The sequence below is a fragment of the Herpailurus yagouaroundi genome, unplaced genomic scaffold (assembly GCF_014898765.1).
Source record: "Herpailurus yagouaroundi ecotype Mexico unplaced genomic scaffold, PumYag 194, whole genome shotgun sequence".
Lineage (NCBI taxonomy): Eukaryota > Metazoa > Chordata > Mammalia > Carnivora > Felidae > Herpailurus > Herpailurus yagouaroundi.
Window position 1 is genome coordinate 705290 of NW_024412425.1, and position 13674 is coordinate 718963.

Below are 13674 nucleotides of genomic sequence, written 5' to 3' on the forward strand. Positions count from 1 at the left end.
GGGTGAAGGACAGAGAATAACTCCTTATTCCCAAAGATAAAAGAATGGGGCCTCCAGAACTGAGACCCTTGGTGCCACTGGACAGGATAATAGGGACCCAGGTCTTGAACATGGAAAACTCTGGGGCTGTGGATGCCGTCATGGATGCCCTCAGGGCTGGCATCACAGATACTGGTAGCCCTGGGGCTGGGTTCTGATGTAGGGACCCTAGAGTCTAGGTCTTGGCAGTCAGGTACTCGGGGCGTGGGTCTCAGACAGCAAACTGCAGGGCCTTGGCCTTGGATGTGGGAGACTTTGATGGGGTCTTAGACACAGTCCACCACAGGGCCTGGATTTCAAACATGGGGGACCCCCAGGGCTTGGTCTCAGATGGGAAGCCCCTGGTGTCTGTCCTCACCTGCAGGAGCCCTTAGCCCCGGGGCAGAATCCCTGGGGCAGACCGGGGCTGAGGCTGGGGAGCAGCCGGCCTGTGCTGGACAGCCCCACAAGTTCCTCTCTCCCTGTCTCCAGACCCCTGTCACGGTGTGACGTGTCGGCCACAGGAGACGTGCCAGGAGAAGGATGGGCAGGGTGTGTGTGTACCCAACTACGAGGCCACGTGCTGGCTGTGGGGCGACCCGCACTACCACTCCTTCGATGGCTGGGACTTCGACTTCCAGGGCACCTGCGACTATGTGCTGGCGGCCGCCGGCTGCCCGGGGGTCAGCACCCAGGGCCTGACCCCCTTCACCGTCACCACCAAGAATGAGAACCGGGGCAACCCTGCTGTGTCCTTTGTGAGGCTCGTCACCGTGTCTGCCCTCAGCGTCAACATCTCCATCCACAAAGGCGAGATCGGCAAAGTCCGGGTAAGTTCTGCAGGATGGTCTCTTGAACCCCCTAGTTGGGGAGAGGGGTCCTGCCAGCCACAGTTAGGAGCTGAGGGCTCTCTCTTCACCTAGGCCTGAAACAAAAGGACAGCAAAAAGCAACAATAACAACCGCAAACATCAACTCTCTGTGGGGTATTAAAGGAGTCTAGCCCTTTGCTAAGGGTTTTGATGTAGGACTTCAGCATTAGCCTTTTTAGAGACCTAGGCTTGAATCCAGTCTCTCCCTATGAGCCGTGTGATGTTGGGCAAGTGACTTTTCCTGGTGGTCCTCAGTTTCCTCACCTGTGACAGGGGGATCCAATGGCACATGATAAGTGCTCAGCTGAGGGTCTGACCCGGGTAAGAGGCCATGAATGTTTGTGAGGAGGCCCAGAGCCTCCAACGTGGAGTGAAATTCAAGGAGATGAGAAAGAGAGGGGAGGCGGTGGGGGGAGACAGGCCACCCTTCTTGCCCATGGCAATGGAATTGGAGATTAATGGCAGTTCACAGGGAGAGAGAGAGGTATGGAACAGGGTAGGTGCTCAATAAATGATGGTGAGTGTGTCGAAGAGATGTCCAGACACTCAGAGATGCACAGGAAAGAGAAAGAGTACACGCACAGAGATGCAGAGAGAGTCAGTGCACGTGTGAGAGAGACACAGAGAGGGAAGGGAGACCCAGAGAGAACGAGAGATACAGAGTAAGAGAGAAACTCAGAGAAAGAGAGATCCAGAAAGAGAAATAGGTGTAGATGTAGAGAGAGGGAGAGACAACAGAGAGAGAGGAAGGGAGGGAGATGGAGATAGACCCAGAAAAAGAAGCAGAGCAGGGTTTTAGCAACGCCCACAATGTCAAGTGACCTACACCCATGGCTCGTGAGGAAGGCCTTGGCAGCTCCCAGCCACGGCGCCATGAGGGAGGGAGGCAGGGGGTCAGAGCTGGAGCCTCCCCGCCTCCAGTGGCCTCTGTTTGCCTCCTTCCCCCCTCAACCCCCAGGTGAACGGTGTGCTGACAGCGCTGCCTCTCTCTGTGGCCAAAGGGCGGCTCTCAGTGACCCAGGGCGCGTCGAAAGCGGTGCTGGCAGCCGACTTCGGGCTTCGGGTCACCTATGACTGGGACTGGCGAGTGGAGGTGACGCTGCCTAGTAGCTATCACGGCGCCGTGTGTGGGCTCTGCGGGAACATGGACCGCAACCCCAGCAACGACCAGGTCTTCCCGAATGGCACCGTGGCCCCCTCCATACCGGTCTGGGGCGGCAGCTGGCGAGCTCCAGGCTGGGACCCGCTGTGCTGGGATGAGTGTCAGGGGTCCTGTCCAACGTGCTCTGGGGACCAGCTGGAGGAGTACAAGGGCCCTGGCTTCTGTGGGCCCCTGGCCCCTGGCGCGGGAGGCCCCTTTGCTGCCTGCCATGCCCACGTGGCTCCTGACAGCTTCTTCAAGGGCTGCATTCTGGATGTCTGTCTAGGCGGTGGGGCCCATGACATCCTCTGCCAGGCCCTGGCCGCCTATGCTGCTGCCTGCCAGGCCGCCGGGATCGTCATTAAGGACTGGAGGGAGCAGGCCGGCTGTGGTGAGTGTCCGGGGGAGCAGAGCAGGAGCTGAGGGGGGAGGGGGTCCCAGTCTTTCTGGATCTTTGTGTCTGTTTCTCTCTTTCTGTTTTTGCCTCTCAGTCTCTTGGCGCTTATCTCTGTGTCTCCCTTTGATTGTCTCTCTGTCTCTCCGTTTCTCATGCCGTCTCTCCTGGTCTCCGTTTGAGTCTTCCTCTGTGTCCCTCTCTCTGTCTGTCGGTGCCTCTTGCTGTTTCTCTCAGTCCCTCCGTCTGTCCCTCTTTGTCTCTCTCTGCCTCTGTCTCCTCCCCTTCCTCTGACCCCACCCCCGACAGCATTTTCTCTCTTTCTCTCCCTCCCACTCCTCCACCCACTCCTACAGAGATGTCCTGCCCCGAGAACAGCCACTACGAGCTCTGTGGCCCACCCTGCCCAGCCAGCTGCCCGTCCCCCGCGCCCCCCACGACCCCCACGCCATGTGAGGGCCCCTGTGCCGAAGGCTGCCAGTGTGATCCGGGCTTCGTGTTGAGTGCTGACCGTTGCGTTCCCCTGGACGGTGGCTGTGGCTGCTGGGCCAACGGCACCTACCATGAAGCTGGCAGTGAGTTCTGGGCCGATGCCACCTGCTCCCAGAGGTGCCACTGCGGGCCTGGGGGTGGCTCATTGGTCTGCAAGCCTGCCAAGTGTGGGCCGGGTGAAGAATGTGCCCTGCTGCCCTCTGGCCAGCACGGCTGCCACCCTGTCAGCACAGCTGAGTGTCAGGCCTGGGGTGACCCCCATTACATCACCCTGGATGGGCACCGATTCGACTTCCAAGGCACCTGCGAGTACCTGCTGAGTGCGCCTTGCTCTGCACCACCCAAGGGTGTCGAGAACTTCACGGTCACTGTAGTCAATGAGCACCGGGGCAGCCAGGCCGTCAGCTACACTCGCAGCGTCACCCTGCACATGTACAACCACAGACTGACCCTCAGTGCCCGCTGGCCCCGACAGCTGCAGGTGAGGGGTCTGGGGCCAGAGACCAGCCCTGGGGTTGTCTGGGACAGTTAGGGGTCTGCCATTCCCCTGATTACCTTTCACAGGTTAGTGGGACGTGATGGGGGGAGGGGGTTCAGAGTATAGGCCTTGGAGCAGCAGGTCTTCCCCATTTAAACTAATAAAATTAGTTTATTCTTTTAGTTTAACCTTAGTTTATTCCACTATAAAATGGGTCTAATAATAGTACCTGCCTCAGAGGGTCCTGTGAGGAGGCAGTGGCATCGTGTCTATAGAGGCTCCTCCTCTTCCTCCTCCCATCCTTATTATCACACAGTGTAGATCACATGCTCAGGGTTCCACCCCATTCCCCCCCCCCCCCGTAGGTAGTGAGGTCAAAATTCGAACCTGTGCCCGCGCCGTTCACGACCCACCCCTACCCGGTACCCACAGGTGGACGGCGAGCTCGTAGCACTGCCCTATCAGCTGGACTCGCGCCTGCGCGCTTACCTGAGTGGCGCCGACGTGGTGCTGACCGCCGCCACCGGGCTCTCTCTGGCTTTCGACGGGAACAGCTTCGTGCGCCTGCGCGTGCCGGCGGCGTACGCGGGCGCCCTTTGTGGCCTGTGCGGGAACTACAACCGGGACCCAGCCGACGACCTGCAGGCTGTGGGCGGGAACCCCGCAGGCTGGCAGGTGGGCGGCGCCGAGGGCTGCGGAGAGTGCGTGCCCGGGCCGTGCCCGCCCCAGTGCACGCCCGAGCAGCAGGAGCCCTTCGGCGGCCCGGACGCTTGCGGCGTGATCTCGGCCCCCGACGGCCCGTTGGCGCCCTGCCACCGCCTCTTGCCACCGGAGCACTACTTCAAGGCCTGCTTGCTGGATGCCTGCCAAGCCCAGGGCCATCCGGGAGGCCTCTGCCCTGCCGTGGAGGCCTACGTGGCAGCCTGCCAGGCCGCGGGGGCCACGCTCGGCGAGTGGAGGCGGCCGGATTTCTGTCGTGAGTACTGATCCATGCGTGGTCCACACAGTGGGCGTCTTCCCGCCTGCCCTCTTCACACGGCTCTTAGACAAGAGTCTTCTCCTCCGTGGGTCCTGTCAAAAGTACACCGTGGCATTTACCCACGGAAATGCACCAGGTCACATACTGCAATGGCGGACACTCAGGCACACCTGGTCAGAAACCCTAGGTGCTGGATCCTCTCTGGGATTCATGTGCTCAGATATCCTAGTCAGATAGACTGGGGTGGTTGACCCTGTCACAGCTATTCAGCGAGGTGCCCTTCGTCAGAGAGACCTAGAGAGTTACACCTGGTCAGATGCACCTACACTGTTTCAAACACTGAGATCCACAAGGTCAGATAGAATTGGTCTGATAACCTCAGCCAGGGACCCTTCCGGTTAGAGACACTCGGGCAGATACTCCCAGGTAGAATCGTGACCCTGACAGAGCCCCAGGTAGATATCCACAGGCTCACGGTCAGAGAGTCCAGGGCAATTCCCCCCTCACGCACATTTGGTCAGATTTATCCTGTCAGCTTCACCCAATCAGATATACGTGGTCAGAGTCACACTGACACCAACCTTGTCCTCTGAGACACTCCATCAGAGGCTCCAGGCCAGACATCCACAGTCAGGTGTATTTGCACCAGAGATACGGGACACATTTGGTCCCGTAGCCCGGTCAGAGCCACCCCCCAAGGTACCCACACGTTTGGTTCCAATCCCGCATATCTTGGTCAGATGTAGGTGGTCCAATTCACTTCATCTATAGAAATTTTTGATCAGGCCGACCCACGACGTGGTCAGAGAGACTTGGTCTCCATGTCCCCACACCGAATCCCCCAGTTAGATGTACTGGATCAGACACTCTCCTCAGATCCCTGGATGGATTCGCTCATGAAATATTCTCAGGCAGAACATGCAGATTCCCCTGGGCCGGTTCTCCCACTCTGTCACCCTCCTCCCCCCCCCCCCCCGGGCCCCTCCCTCTGCCCGCCCGGCTCATTCCCCTTTTGTCCCCACAGCCCTCCAGTGCCCTCCCCACAGCCACTACAAGCTCTGCGGTGACTCCTGCCCCGTGAGCTGCCCAAGCCTCTCTGTGCCCGATGGCTGCGTGCACACCTGCCGGGAGGGCTGCGTCTGTGATGCCGGCTTCGTGCTCAGCGGTGACACCTGTGTGCCTGTGGGCCAGTGCGGATGCCTCCACGAGGGACGCTACTACCCTCTGGGCGAGTCCTTCTACCCAGGCCCTGAGTGTGAGCGGCGCTGCGAGTGCGGGCCGGGTGGCCAAGTCACTTGCCAGCAGGGTGCGGCCTGCGGACCCTACGAGGAGTGCCGAGTGGAGGACGGTGTCCAGGCCTGTCACCCTACAGGCTGTGGCCGCTGCCTGGCCAACGGGGGCATCCACTATGTCACCCTTGATGGGCGTGTCTATGACCTGCACGGCTCCTGCTCCTACATCTTGGCCCAAGTCTGCCGCCCACAGCCTGGGGACGAGGACTTTGTCATTGTGCTTGAGAAGAACTCGGCTGGAGATGCCCAACAGCTGGTGGTTACTGTGGCTGGCCAGGTGGTGGTACTGGCACGGGGGCCGAGGGTGAGTAAGCGGACGTGGCCTTACCCTGGGGGTCTGAAGGGGACGTGGCCCCGCTCTGGGGAGGGGGGGCGGGGAGGCAGGTTCTGAGTGGGACAGGGCCCACCCTGAGGGCTTGAGAGAGATATGACCCCAGTCCAAGGGGACTAAGGGTGACACAGATCTGGAGGTCTGAAGGTGACACAGTCCCACCCTTGGGCAGTCCAAGGACATGGTACAACCCCAAAGCGCCTGAGAGGGACATAGCTCCACGCCAGGAGTCTGAGGGGTCTGTCTCACCTGTGGTACTGTGAGTCCCTGACCCCTCCGTGGCCTTTCCACCCAGGTCACCATGGATGGCGAGGCTGTGGCCCTGCCTGTGGCTGTAGGTCGTGTGCGGGTGACCGCCGAGGGCCGGAACATGGTTCTGCAGACAACCAAGGGACTGCGGCTTCTCTTTGACGGCGATGCCCATGTCCTCATATCTATCCCCAGCCCCTTCCATGGCCGGCTCTGTGGCCTCTGTGGGAACTTCAACGGCAACTGGAGCGACGACTTTGTCCTGCCCAGTGGCGCCGTGGCCCCCAGCGTGGACGCCTTTGGAGCCGGGTGGCGGGCGCCCAGCTCCTCCCAGGGCTGTGGCGAGGGCTGTGGGCCGGGCGGCTGCCCCGTGTGCTCAGCGGAGGAGACGGCGCCCTATGAGAACATCCAGGCCTGCGGTCGGGTCCGGGACCCCCAGGGCCCTTTTGCGGGCTGCCACGCGGTGCTGAACCCCTCTGAGTACTTCCGCCAGTGCGTGTACGACCTGTGTGTCCACAAAGGCAACACCACCTTCCTCTGCCGCAGCCTGGCCGCTTACATGGCGGACTGCCAGGCGTCTGGTGGGGCCGTGAAACCCTGGAGGACAGACAGCTTCTGCCGTAAGTGTCCAGGGGGGCCCCTCGGAAGACTCCAGACCAGGCTCAGGGACTCCTCCTGACCTGCTCCTGTCCTGTCTGCCTCTCAGGAGCAGTGCCTCCCTCTTGAAGCATGTCCCTCCCACACCCCCTGCCCCCAGCTTCTCCCACAGCACTCCCTGTCTGCTCCTTCACCCCCCCACACCCCCCCCACCCCCCCACCCCCGCCCCGCTGACTCTTTCTCAGGCTCCCTGCAGGGGCCCACGCTCCTGAAACCATAGACAGAGCTCTTTCTCAGGACTCATCCTGAACCCTTTCTGTGGGGCCCTGGGAGGGGTGGTCAGACAGACCAGTAGCTCACATAATACAGCCTGAGTCTGTGACTCACCTGGGCCCCCCAGGATGGGGGTACATTTCCTTCAAACTCCCAGGGCAGGGCTGTGTCTCCTTCATTCTCCGCAGGAAAGCACCCATATCGGGGGCTGTCATCCACCCCTGTGGCCTTAGATTTGTCCTCAGTGCTGACAGGGGACACTGTCTTCAGCCCTGACCTCTCTCTTGACTGCCAGCCTCGGGGGTCCAGTGGTTTCCTGGACACTTTCCCCTGGGTGTCCTTCGGGTCCCTCACACCTGCTGTGTTCCCATATGACATCAGCATCTCACCCCAAACCTGACCCTCCGATTCTCTGACCCCAAGTCTGCATCTCCGGACAGCCGCACCATCCATCGATTGCTCAGGCAGAGCCCAGGGGGGTCCTCACAACTCCCTGTTTTGGCCTCATCCGGGCCCTGACCTTTCTGTCCACGCCTCCCCCTGCAGCCCTGATCACACACTGCACTGGGACTATCTTTTTCACTGATATGAGCTCCATGGGGCAGGGCATGAGACCGTCTTCATAGCTGGTGTCCCCAGCATGCCAGCCCAGACCCGGTATGTGGGATGCCAAGGGCAGGGCCCGACACCCACAGGCCTGACCCTGCCCTCTCTCCTCCCTCTGCAGCGCTCCAGTGCCCTGCCCACAGCCACTACTCCACCTGCACTCGCTCCTGCCAGGGCTCCTGTGCCGCTCTCTCCGGCCTCACGGGCTGCACCAGCCGCTGCTTTGAGGGCTGCGAGTGTGACGACCGCTTCCTGCTCTCGCAGGGCACCTGCGTCCCCGTGCAGGACTGCGGCTGCACCCATGACGGCCACTACTTGCCGGTGAGCCCGGGCTGGAGGTGGGCAGGGAGGGTAGAGGAGCCCGAGGGAGACTCAGAGCTTCTCTGCCGACCCCCTCAAGGATGGGGACAGAGGAGCCACCTCCATTTCCCAGTGGGGTGACTCAATGCTGGTAAAGTGTCTTAGTTTCCTGAGGCTGCTGAGACAAAGGACTGCAAGCAACCTTGGTGGCTTCAAACCAGGGAAATTTTCTCTCTCACAGTTCTGGAGGCCAGCGTCAGAAATCAGGGTCACTGGGGCAAAATCGAGGTGCGGGCAGGACGGCACTCCCTCCAGAGGGCCCAGGAGAGAATCCACTCCTTTCCTCCCCCCATTTTTGGTGGCTGCAGGCATTTCTTGTCTTGTGGCCACCTGACCCCAATTTCTGCCTCTGTGTCCCATTTCCCCTCCTCCTTGTGTGTGTCACAAAACCTCCCTCTTATAAGGATACATGTGATTGCATTTAAGGCCCACCCAGGTAACCCAGGGCAGTCTATCCATCTCAAGATCCTTAATTTCTCACATCTGCAAACACCCCTTTTTTCACGTAAGGTAACATTGACTGGTCCCAGGAATTGAGACCTGTTATATATGGGGGGCTGTTACCCCGCCTCCTACAGTCCCCTCATCTGAGCCTTTCTTCATCTAGAACACGGGGTTAATCATCATCCATGCACCATGGGTATCTGAGGATCCGGTGTCATTGTGCCTGAAAGGTCCCTGCCGGGCACTGGGCCTCAGCCTCCACCTTCATCATACGGTACAAATGCCAGCAACATACACATGGTGCAGCAGGTAGTGTGGCTGGCAATCGTTTCATGATAGAAGTTGAAAATTTGATTAATTTTTGTGCTTGATGTTTTCTGAGCTCTTGCTGTGCACCAAGTTTGTAACAGATATTAATTCATTGAATGATCCTTTTTTTTTAATATTTATTTTTGAGAACAGAGAGAGCAAGCACAAGCAGGGGAAGGGCAGAGGCAGTGGGGGGGTTGGGCAGAGGATCCGAAGCAGGCTCTGCGCTCACAGCACAGAGCCCGATGCGGGGCTCAAACCCACAAACCGTGAGATCATGACCTGAGCCGAAATCAGACGCTTAACCAACTGAGCCCCCCAGGCACCCCAAATTCATTTAATGATCTTATGCACCAGGCACTATTGCAACAAAGAGAAGTCAGCCCAAGGCTGTCCGTTAGCAAGCAGGGGTGCTGGGATTGACACCCCAGCAGCCTGGACCCACCTTCTGAACTACCAGGCACCCTGCCCCCTCACAAGCCTATTTACCAAATAAAGGAAAGATGAATGACCACATTCCATACTCCCTCATCCCCATTTTATTAATGGCGGTAAGATAGGCTAGAAGGCCTGGAAGTTCAAGCCTTCTGGGGAAGGACATGCCAAACTTCTCCTTCCTCCAGGTCTCACTGCTTCCAGGAAGCCCTCCCTGATCCCCTAGGCTGGGTTACCCCTGTGCTTCCCCCATCCCAGCCCTGACAGCTCTGCCTGTGCCAGGTTTCCTGGATTCGTGAGTCTGGCATTCACCAGAGAAGTCTGGGCTGGGGAGCCTTCCGTAGAGAGATGGTATTTATCTCTTTTGTTACATCTGTTCTTTTAATGTTTTCAGACATTTATTTATTTATTTATTTATTTATTTAATTTAATTTATTTGAGAGAGTGTGCAAGTGAGCAAGGGATGGAGAGAGAGAGAAGGGAGAATCCCAGGAGGGGCAGAGAGTTGGGGGGGGGGGGGAGAGAGAGAGAGAGAGAGAGAGAGAGAGAAGCCTGGCTCACCCAGGGCTCATGTTTTACCCAAAGCAGGGCTCAAGCTCACCTGAAGTGGGGCGCGAGCTCACCCGATGTGAGACTCGAACTCATGAACTGTGAGCCAAAGTCAGATGCTTAACGACTGAGCCACCCAGACTTTTATTTTTAAAGAATCCAAACTTAAGAAAACTTGCAAGAATCGTACAAAGCACTCCCAGATACCTGTCGTTTAAGTTTCTTGTTGACCTTTTGACACGTTTGCTTTCGCAACCTCTCTGTGTAAGTTTATACGCACATTTCTTCTGAAGCATTTGAGAGTATGATGCTGACCCAGTGTCCCTTCGCCCCTAAGTACTTTAGCATGCACTCCCCAAGACGGAAGTTCATTTACAGGGTTATGATGAGATTAACTTCCAAATCAGGAAATGAACACTGATTCAATACTCTAAAAGGTTGTATTTGAACTTTACTGGTTGTCCTCATAATGTCCTCTACGACTACCTGCTCCCCTGCGCCAGAGTCCAAATGAGGAACAGACGTTGCTTTTGGTTTTTATGAGATCTGACGAGGTCATCAGGTAGTGAACATAGAGAAGGTGGGCCAGCTGAGAGCCAGCTGGAGTGCAGTGGCATCAGCTGGGATCATTGTCTCTCTCCCATGGGGTCTCATCCTCCAGCAGACTAGCCCATGCTTATTCCTATGGTGGCTGGGCAGGGTTCCAAGAAAGAGAGAGAGAAAGCTGTAAGGTCCCTGAGGTGCAAGCTTGAATTTGGTACAAGCATTGCTTCTGCTGCATTATAATAACCAAAGTATAGTTGTAAGGTGAGCCCAGATTCGTGGGGGAAGGGGAAGTAAACTTCATCTCTTGTCTTTTTTTTTATTTATTCATTTTTTTTTTGTGAGTGAGAGAGAGAAAGAGAGCATGAGTGGGAGAGGGGCAGAGAGAGAGGGAGACCCAGAATCTGAAGCAGGGTCCAGGCTCTGAGCTGTCAGCACAGAGCCCGATGTGGGGCTTGAACTCACAAACTGTGAGATCATGACCTGGGCTGAAGTCAGACATTTAACTGACTGAGCCACCCAGGCGCCCTGTAAATTTCATCTCTTAAAGGAAGTTGCTGCAAAATCATTCTGTGTAGGTCCAGAGGGCTGGAGGATTGTGTTGGAGGTTCCGATCCATCACACCGCGGTAACCTGGCCCCTCTCTCTGTGCACAGGTGAACTCCTCACTGCTGAGCTCAGACTGCAGCAAGCGCTGTTCCTGCTCCTCAAGCACTGGCCTGACGTGCCAGGCAGCCAGCTGCCCACCAGGCCGCATATGTGAAGTCCAGGCTGAGGCCCGGGACTGCTGGGTCCCCCAAGGTCTCTGTTCCCTCTTGGTGGGTTCCAACCTCACCACCTTTGATGGGCTCCGCAGAGCAGTCACCTCCCCTGGCATCTATGACATGTCTTACCGCTGCCCGGGAGTACAGAAAACCATCCCCTGGTACCGTGTGGTCGCTGATGTCCAGATTTGCCGTGGCGGAGTTGAAGCTGTGGGCCAGGCTCACATCTTCTTCCAGGATGGGCTCGTGACTGTGAGCCCAAAGAAGGGTGTGTGGGTAAGCCGGGGCATGAGGGGGCGGGGGACTGTCTCCCCTGGGTTTTTGTTCTTCCTGTTGCAGTGTCCCCACAGTCCTGGCTGCCCATCTGTCTTGCATTTTCTTTGTCCAGATCTCGCAGTTTAGTCTCTGGATTTGTGTTGGTCTCGGTATTTCAAACCTAGTCCCTCTGTTCTGGCTGAGTTCTCGAGGAGCAAAAACACGCTCAAGCGAATTAGCAGTTTTGATAATAGCGTTCATTGAAACTCTATTGGTCGCAAGTAACAGAAAATGAATTCAGATTGCCTTGTGCAAAAAGGAATTTACTAGCCCACATAACTAGAAAATCCAGGGAGAGAGCCTCAGGAGTGGCTGGATCCAGGTGCCCTGGCAGTATTATCTGGATTTATGCCTCTGTCTTTTAGACTTGCTGTTCAACCAAATCCATTTCATTCTCTGTGGTTCCTCACAACATACCCACAAGACAGGGACTGCTATTATCGACATTTAACACAGAGGATAAACAAGGGCCTAAGAAGGTGAAATCATTTATTTAAGTAATTCAGACAGTGCCTGGGATCCCACCACCTTTGAACCCATCAGCACCAGGCTCTGTTCCCAACGACTTTTTTTTTTTTTTTTTTTTTTTGTAATTTTTGGGACAGAGAGAGACAGAGCATGAACGGGGGAGGGGCAGAGAGAGAGGGAGACACAGAATCGGAAACAGGCTCCAGGCTCTGAGCCATCAGCCCAGAGCCTGACGCGGGGCTCGAACTCCCGGACCGCGAGATCGTGACCTGGCTGAAGTCAGACGCTTAACCGACTGTGCCACCCAGGCACCCCTGTTCCCAACGACTTTGATGGGAACAAGATGCTGGTGGTAACCATGGCTACAAGGGACCAAGATGGTTTCCAGGTGCTCAGTGGGAACTTGCTCTGGACTCTGACAAAACTGGGCCACTGATCCTTCCCTCACCTGCCCTTCATGTTGCTCTTCGGGACCCCCTCAGGCCTGTCATTGTTTGCCTCCAGGGGTCTGCTCCAGCCCCGTTGCCCCCTCCCTTCTGCCCCTTGACTTCCTCTCACTTAGAGCTGCCTTGCATTTACCAAACTCCATAGCTCTCACGACACCAATTTCAAATTTCTGAGAGAGGATCTGTTTGGCCAAACAGAGCTGATGCCGACTTACGGTCTAATCATTCATGGTCCACGTGACAGAGACCCCGACCCAAGCACGGATGTCAGGCCACACTAAGGTCCCTAGAGGAGCACGTCCCTATTTCCATGACCTGTTTGTTGATTGCAGAGACATCCACTGGGGTTCTCTGGATTCAGGGGAGAGATACAGCCATGATTCATGCACGCCTCCCTCAGTGGATGGTCTGTGTCCTCCCACCAACACACGGAGATGGTCCAAGACTCAGCCCTGCTGGAAGCAGGGAGGCTTGAGTTCTCTCTTTAGGGTAATCAGGACCAATTATTCCTTTTCTCTGGCCATCTGCCTGATCCATAATTCAGGTTAACAGACACCTACCCTTGACCTTCCCTTGCCCCTCTATCAAGAAACAGTTCTCTATATGGCAGACAGATGCTCTAGAAATGTGAATCAGATCAGGGGTAGAACTCTACGGTGGCTTCCCAGAGCAGCATTCCAAACTCAAGCCACCTGCCTTCCTTGGCCTAAAAGGTTTTGTGTGATCTGACTCCTGCTGGCCTCCAGCCCCACTTCCTGTAATTCCTTCCCTCATTAGCCATGCTAATGATTGGCCACACTGGCCTTTTCTGCTATTTGTACAGCAGACCAAGCTTGTTCCCACCTTGGGACTTCACATTGGCTATTCCCGCTGCTACAGGGCTCTTTGCCCAGATTGCATGCATTGACTCCTCTCACCCTCCAGGTCTCAGTTCCAGTACTCCTTCTACAGTAAGGCCTTTTCTGACCAGCTACAGAAGCTCTCCCTCTCCATCCCAGTATCAATGCTATTACCCTCTCTTACTTCCTTCAACATACTTCTCGATATCTGAAGTTATCCATTATTTGTGTTTATTGCCTTTCTCCATCACTAGAATATAATCCACAGGTGGACAAGGGTCCCATCTGTCTTGATCACCACTTTGTCCCCAGCAGATGATTCCCAGGAAAAATTTGGTTTTGTGAATACATTCAGCCCTGTTCCCTCTGCAACAGGCTAGGTGCCAAGTGACACAGATGTTCTTTCCTATCTTCTAGCCATCCATCCATGCATCCATCCACACATCCATCCATCCATCCATCCATCCATCCATCCACACA

The 13674-nt window shown here is 56.5% G+C and overlaps 1 protein-coding gene and 1 long non-coding RNA gene across 2 annotated transcripts in view; one reads left to right on the forward strand and one right to left on the reverse strand.

Annotated features, from left to right (window-relative positions):
- Positions 1 to 13674, forward strand: part of FCGBP (Fc gamma binding protein) — a 40698-nt gene that overhangs the window by 25351 nt on the left and 1673 nt on the right. The window contains exons 11-18 of the mRNA XM_040445866.1: positions 511 to 848; positions 1848 to 2421; positions 2781 to 3397; positions 3827 to 4370; positions 5398 to 5969; positions 6292 to 6865; positions 7844 to 8043; positions 11019 to 11402. Coding sequence (XP_040301800.1) covers positions 511 to 848; positions 1848 to 2421; positions 2781 to 3397; positions 3827 to 4370; positions 5398 to 5969; positions 6292 to 6865; positions 7844 to 8043; positions 11019 to 11402 — 3803 coding nt within the window. The remainder of the gene's footprint in view (positions 1 to 510; positions 849 to 1847; positions 2422 to 2780; positions 3398 to 3826; positions 4371 to 5397; positions 5970 to 6291; positions 6866 to 7843; positions 8044 to 11018; positions 11403 to 13674) is intronic.
- LOC121011455 (uncharacterized) lies at positions 813 to 3953 on the reverse strand. Its single transcript, XR_005781625.1, has 3 exons — positions 3884 to 3953; positions 3230 to 3340; positions 813 to 943 (listed from the first exon to the last, which is right to left on the reverse strand). It is a non-coding gene; the product is annotated as an uncharacterized LOC121011455 (long non-coding RNA).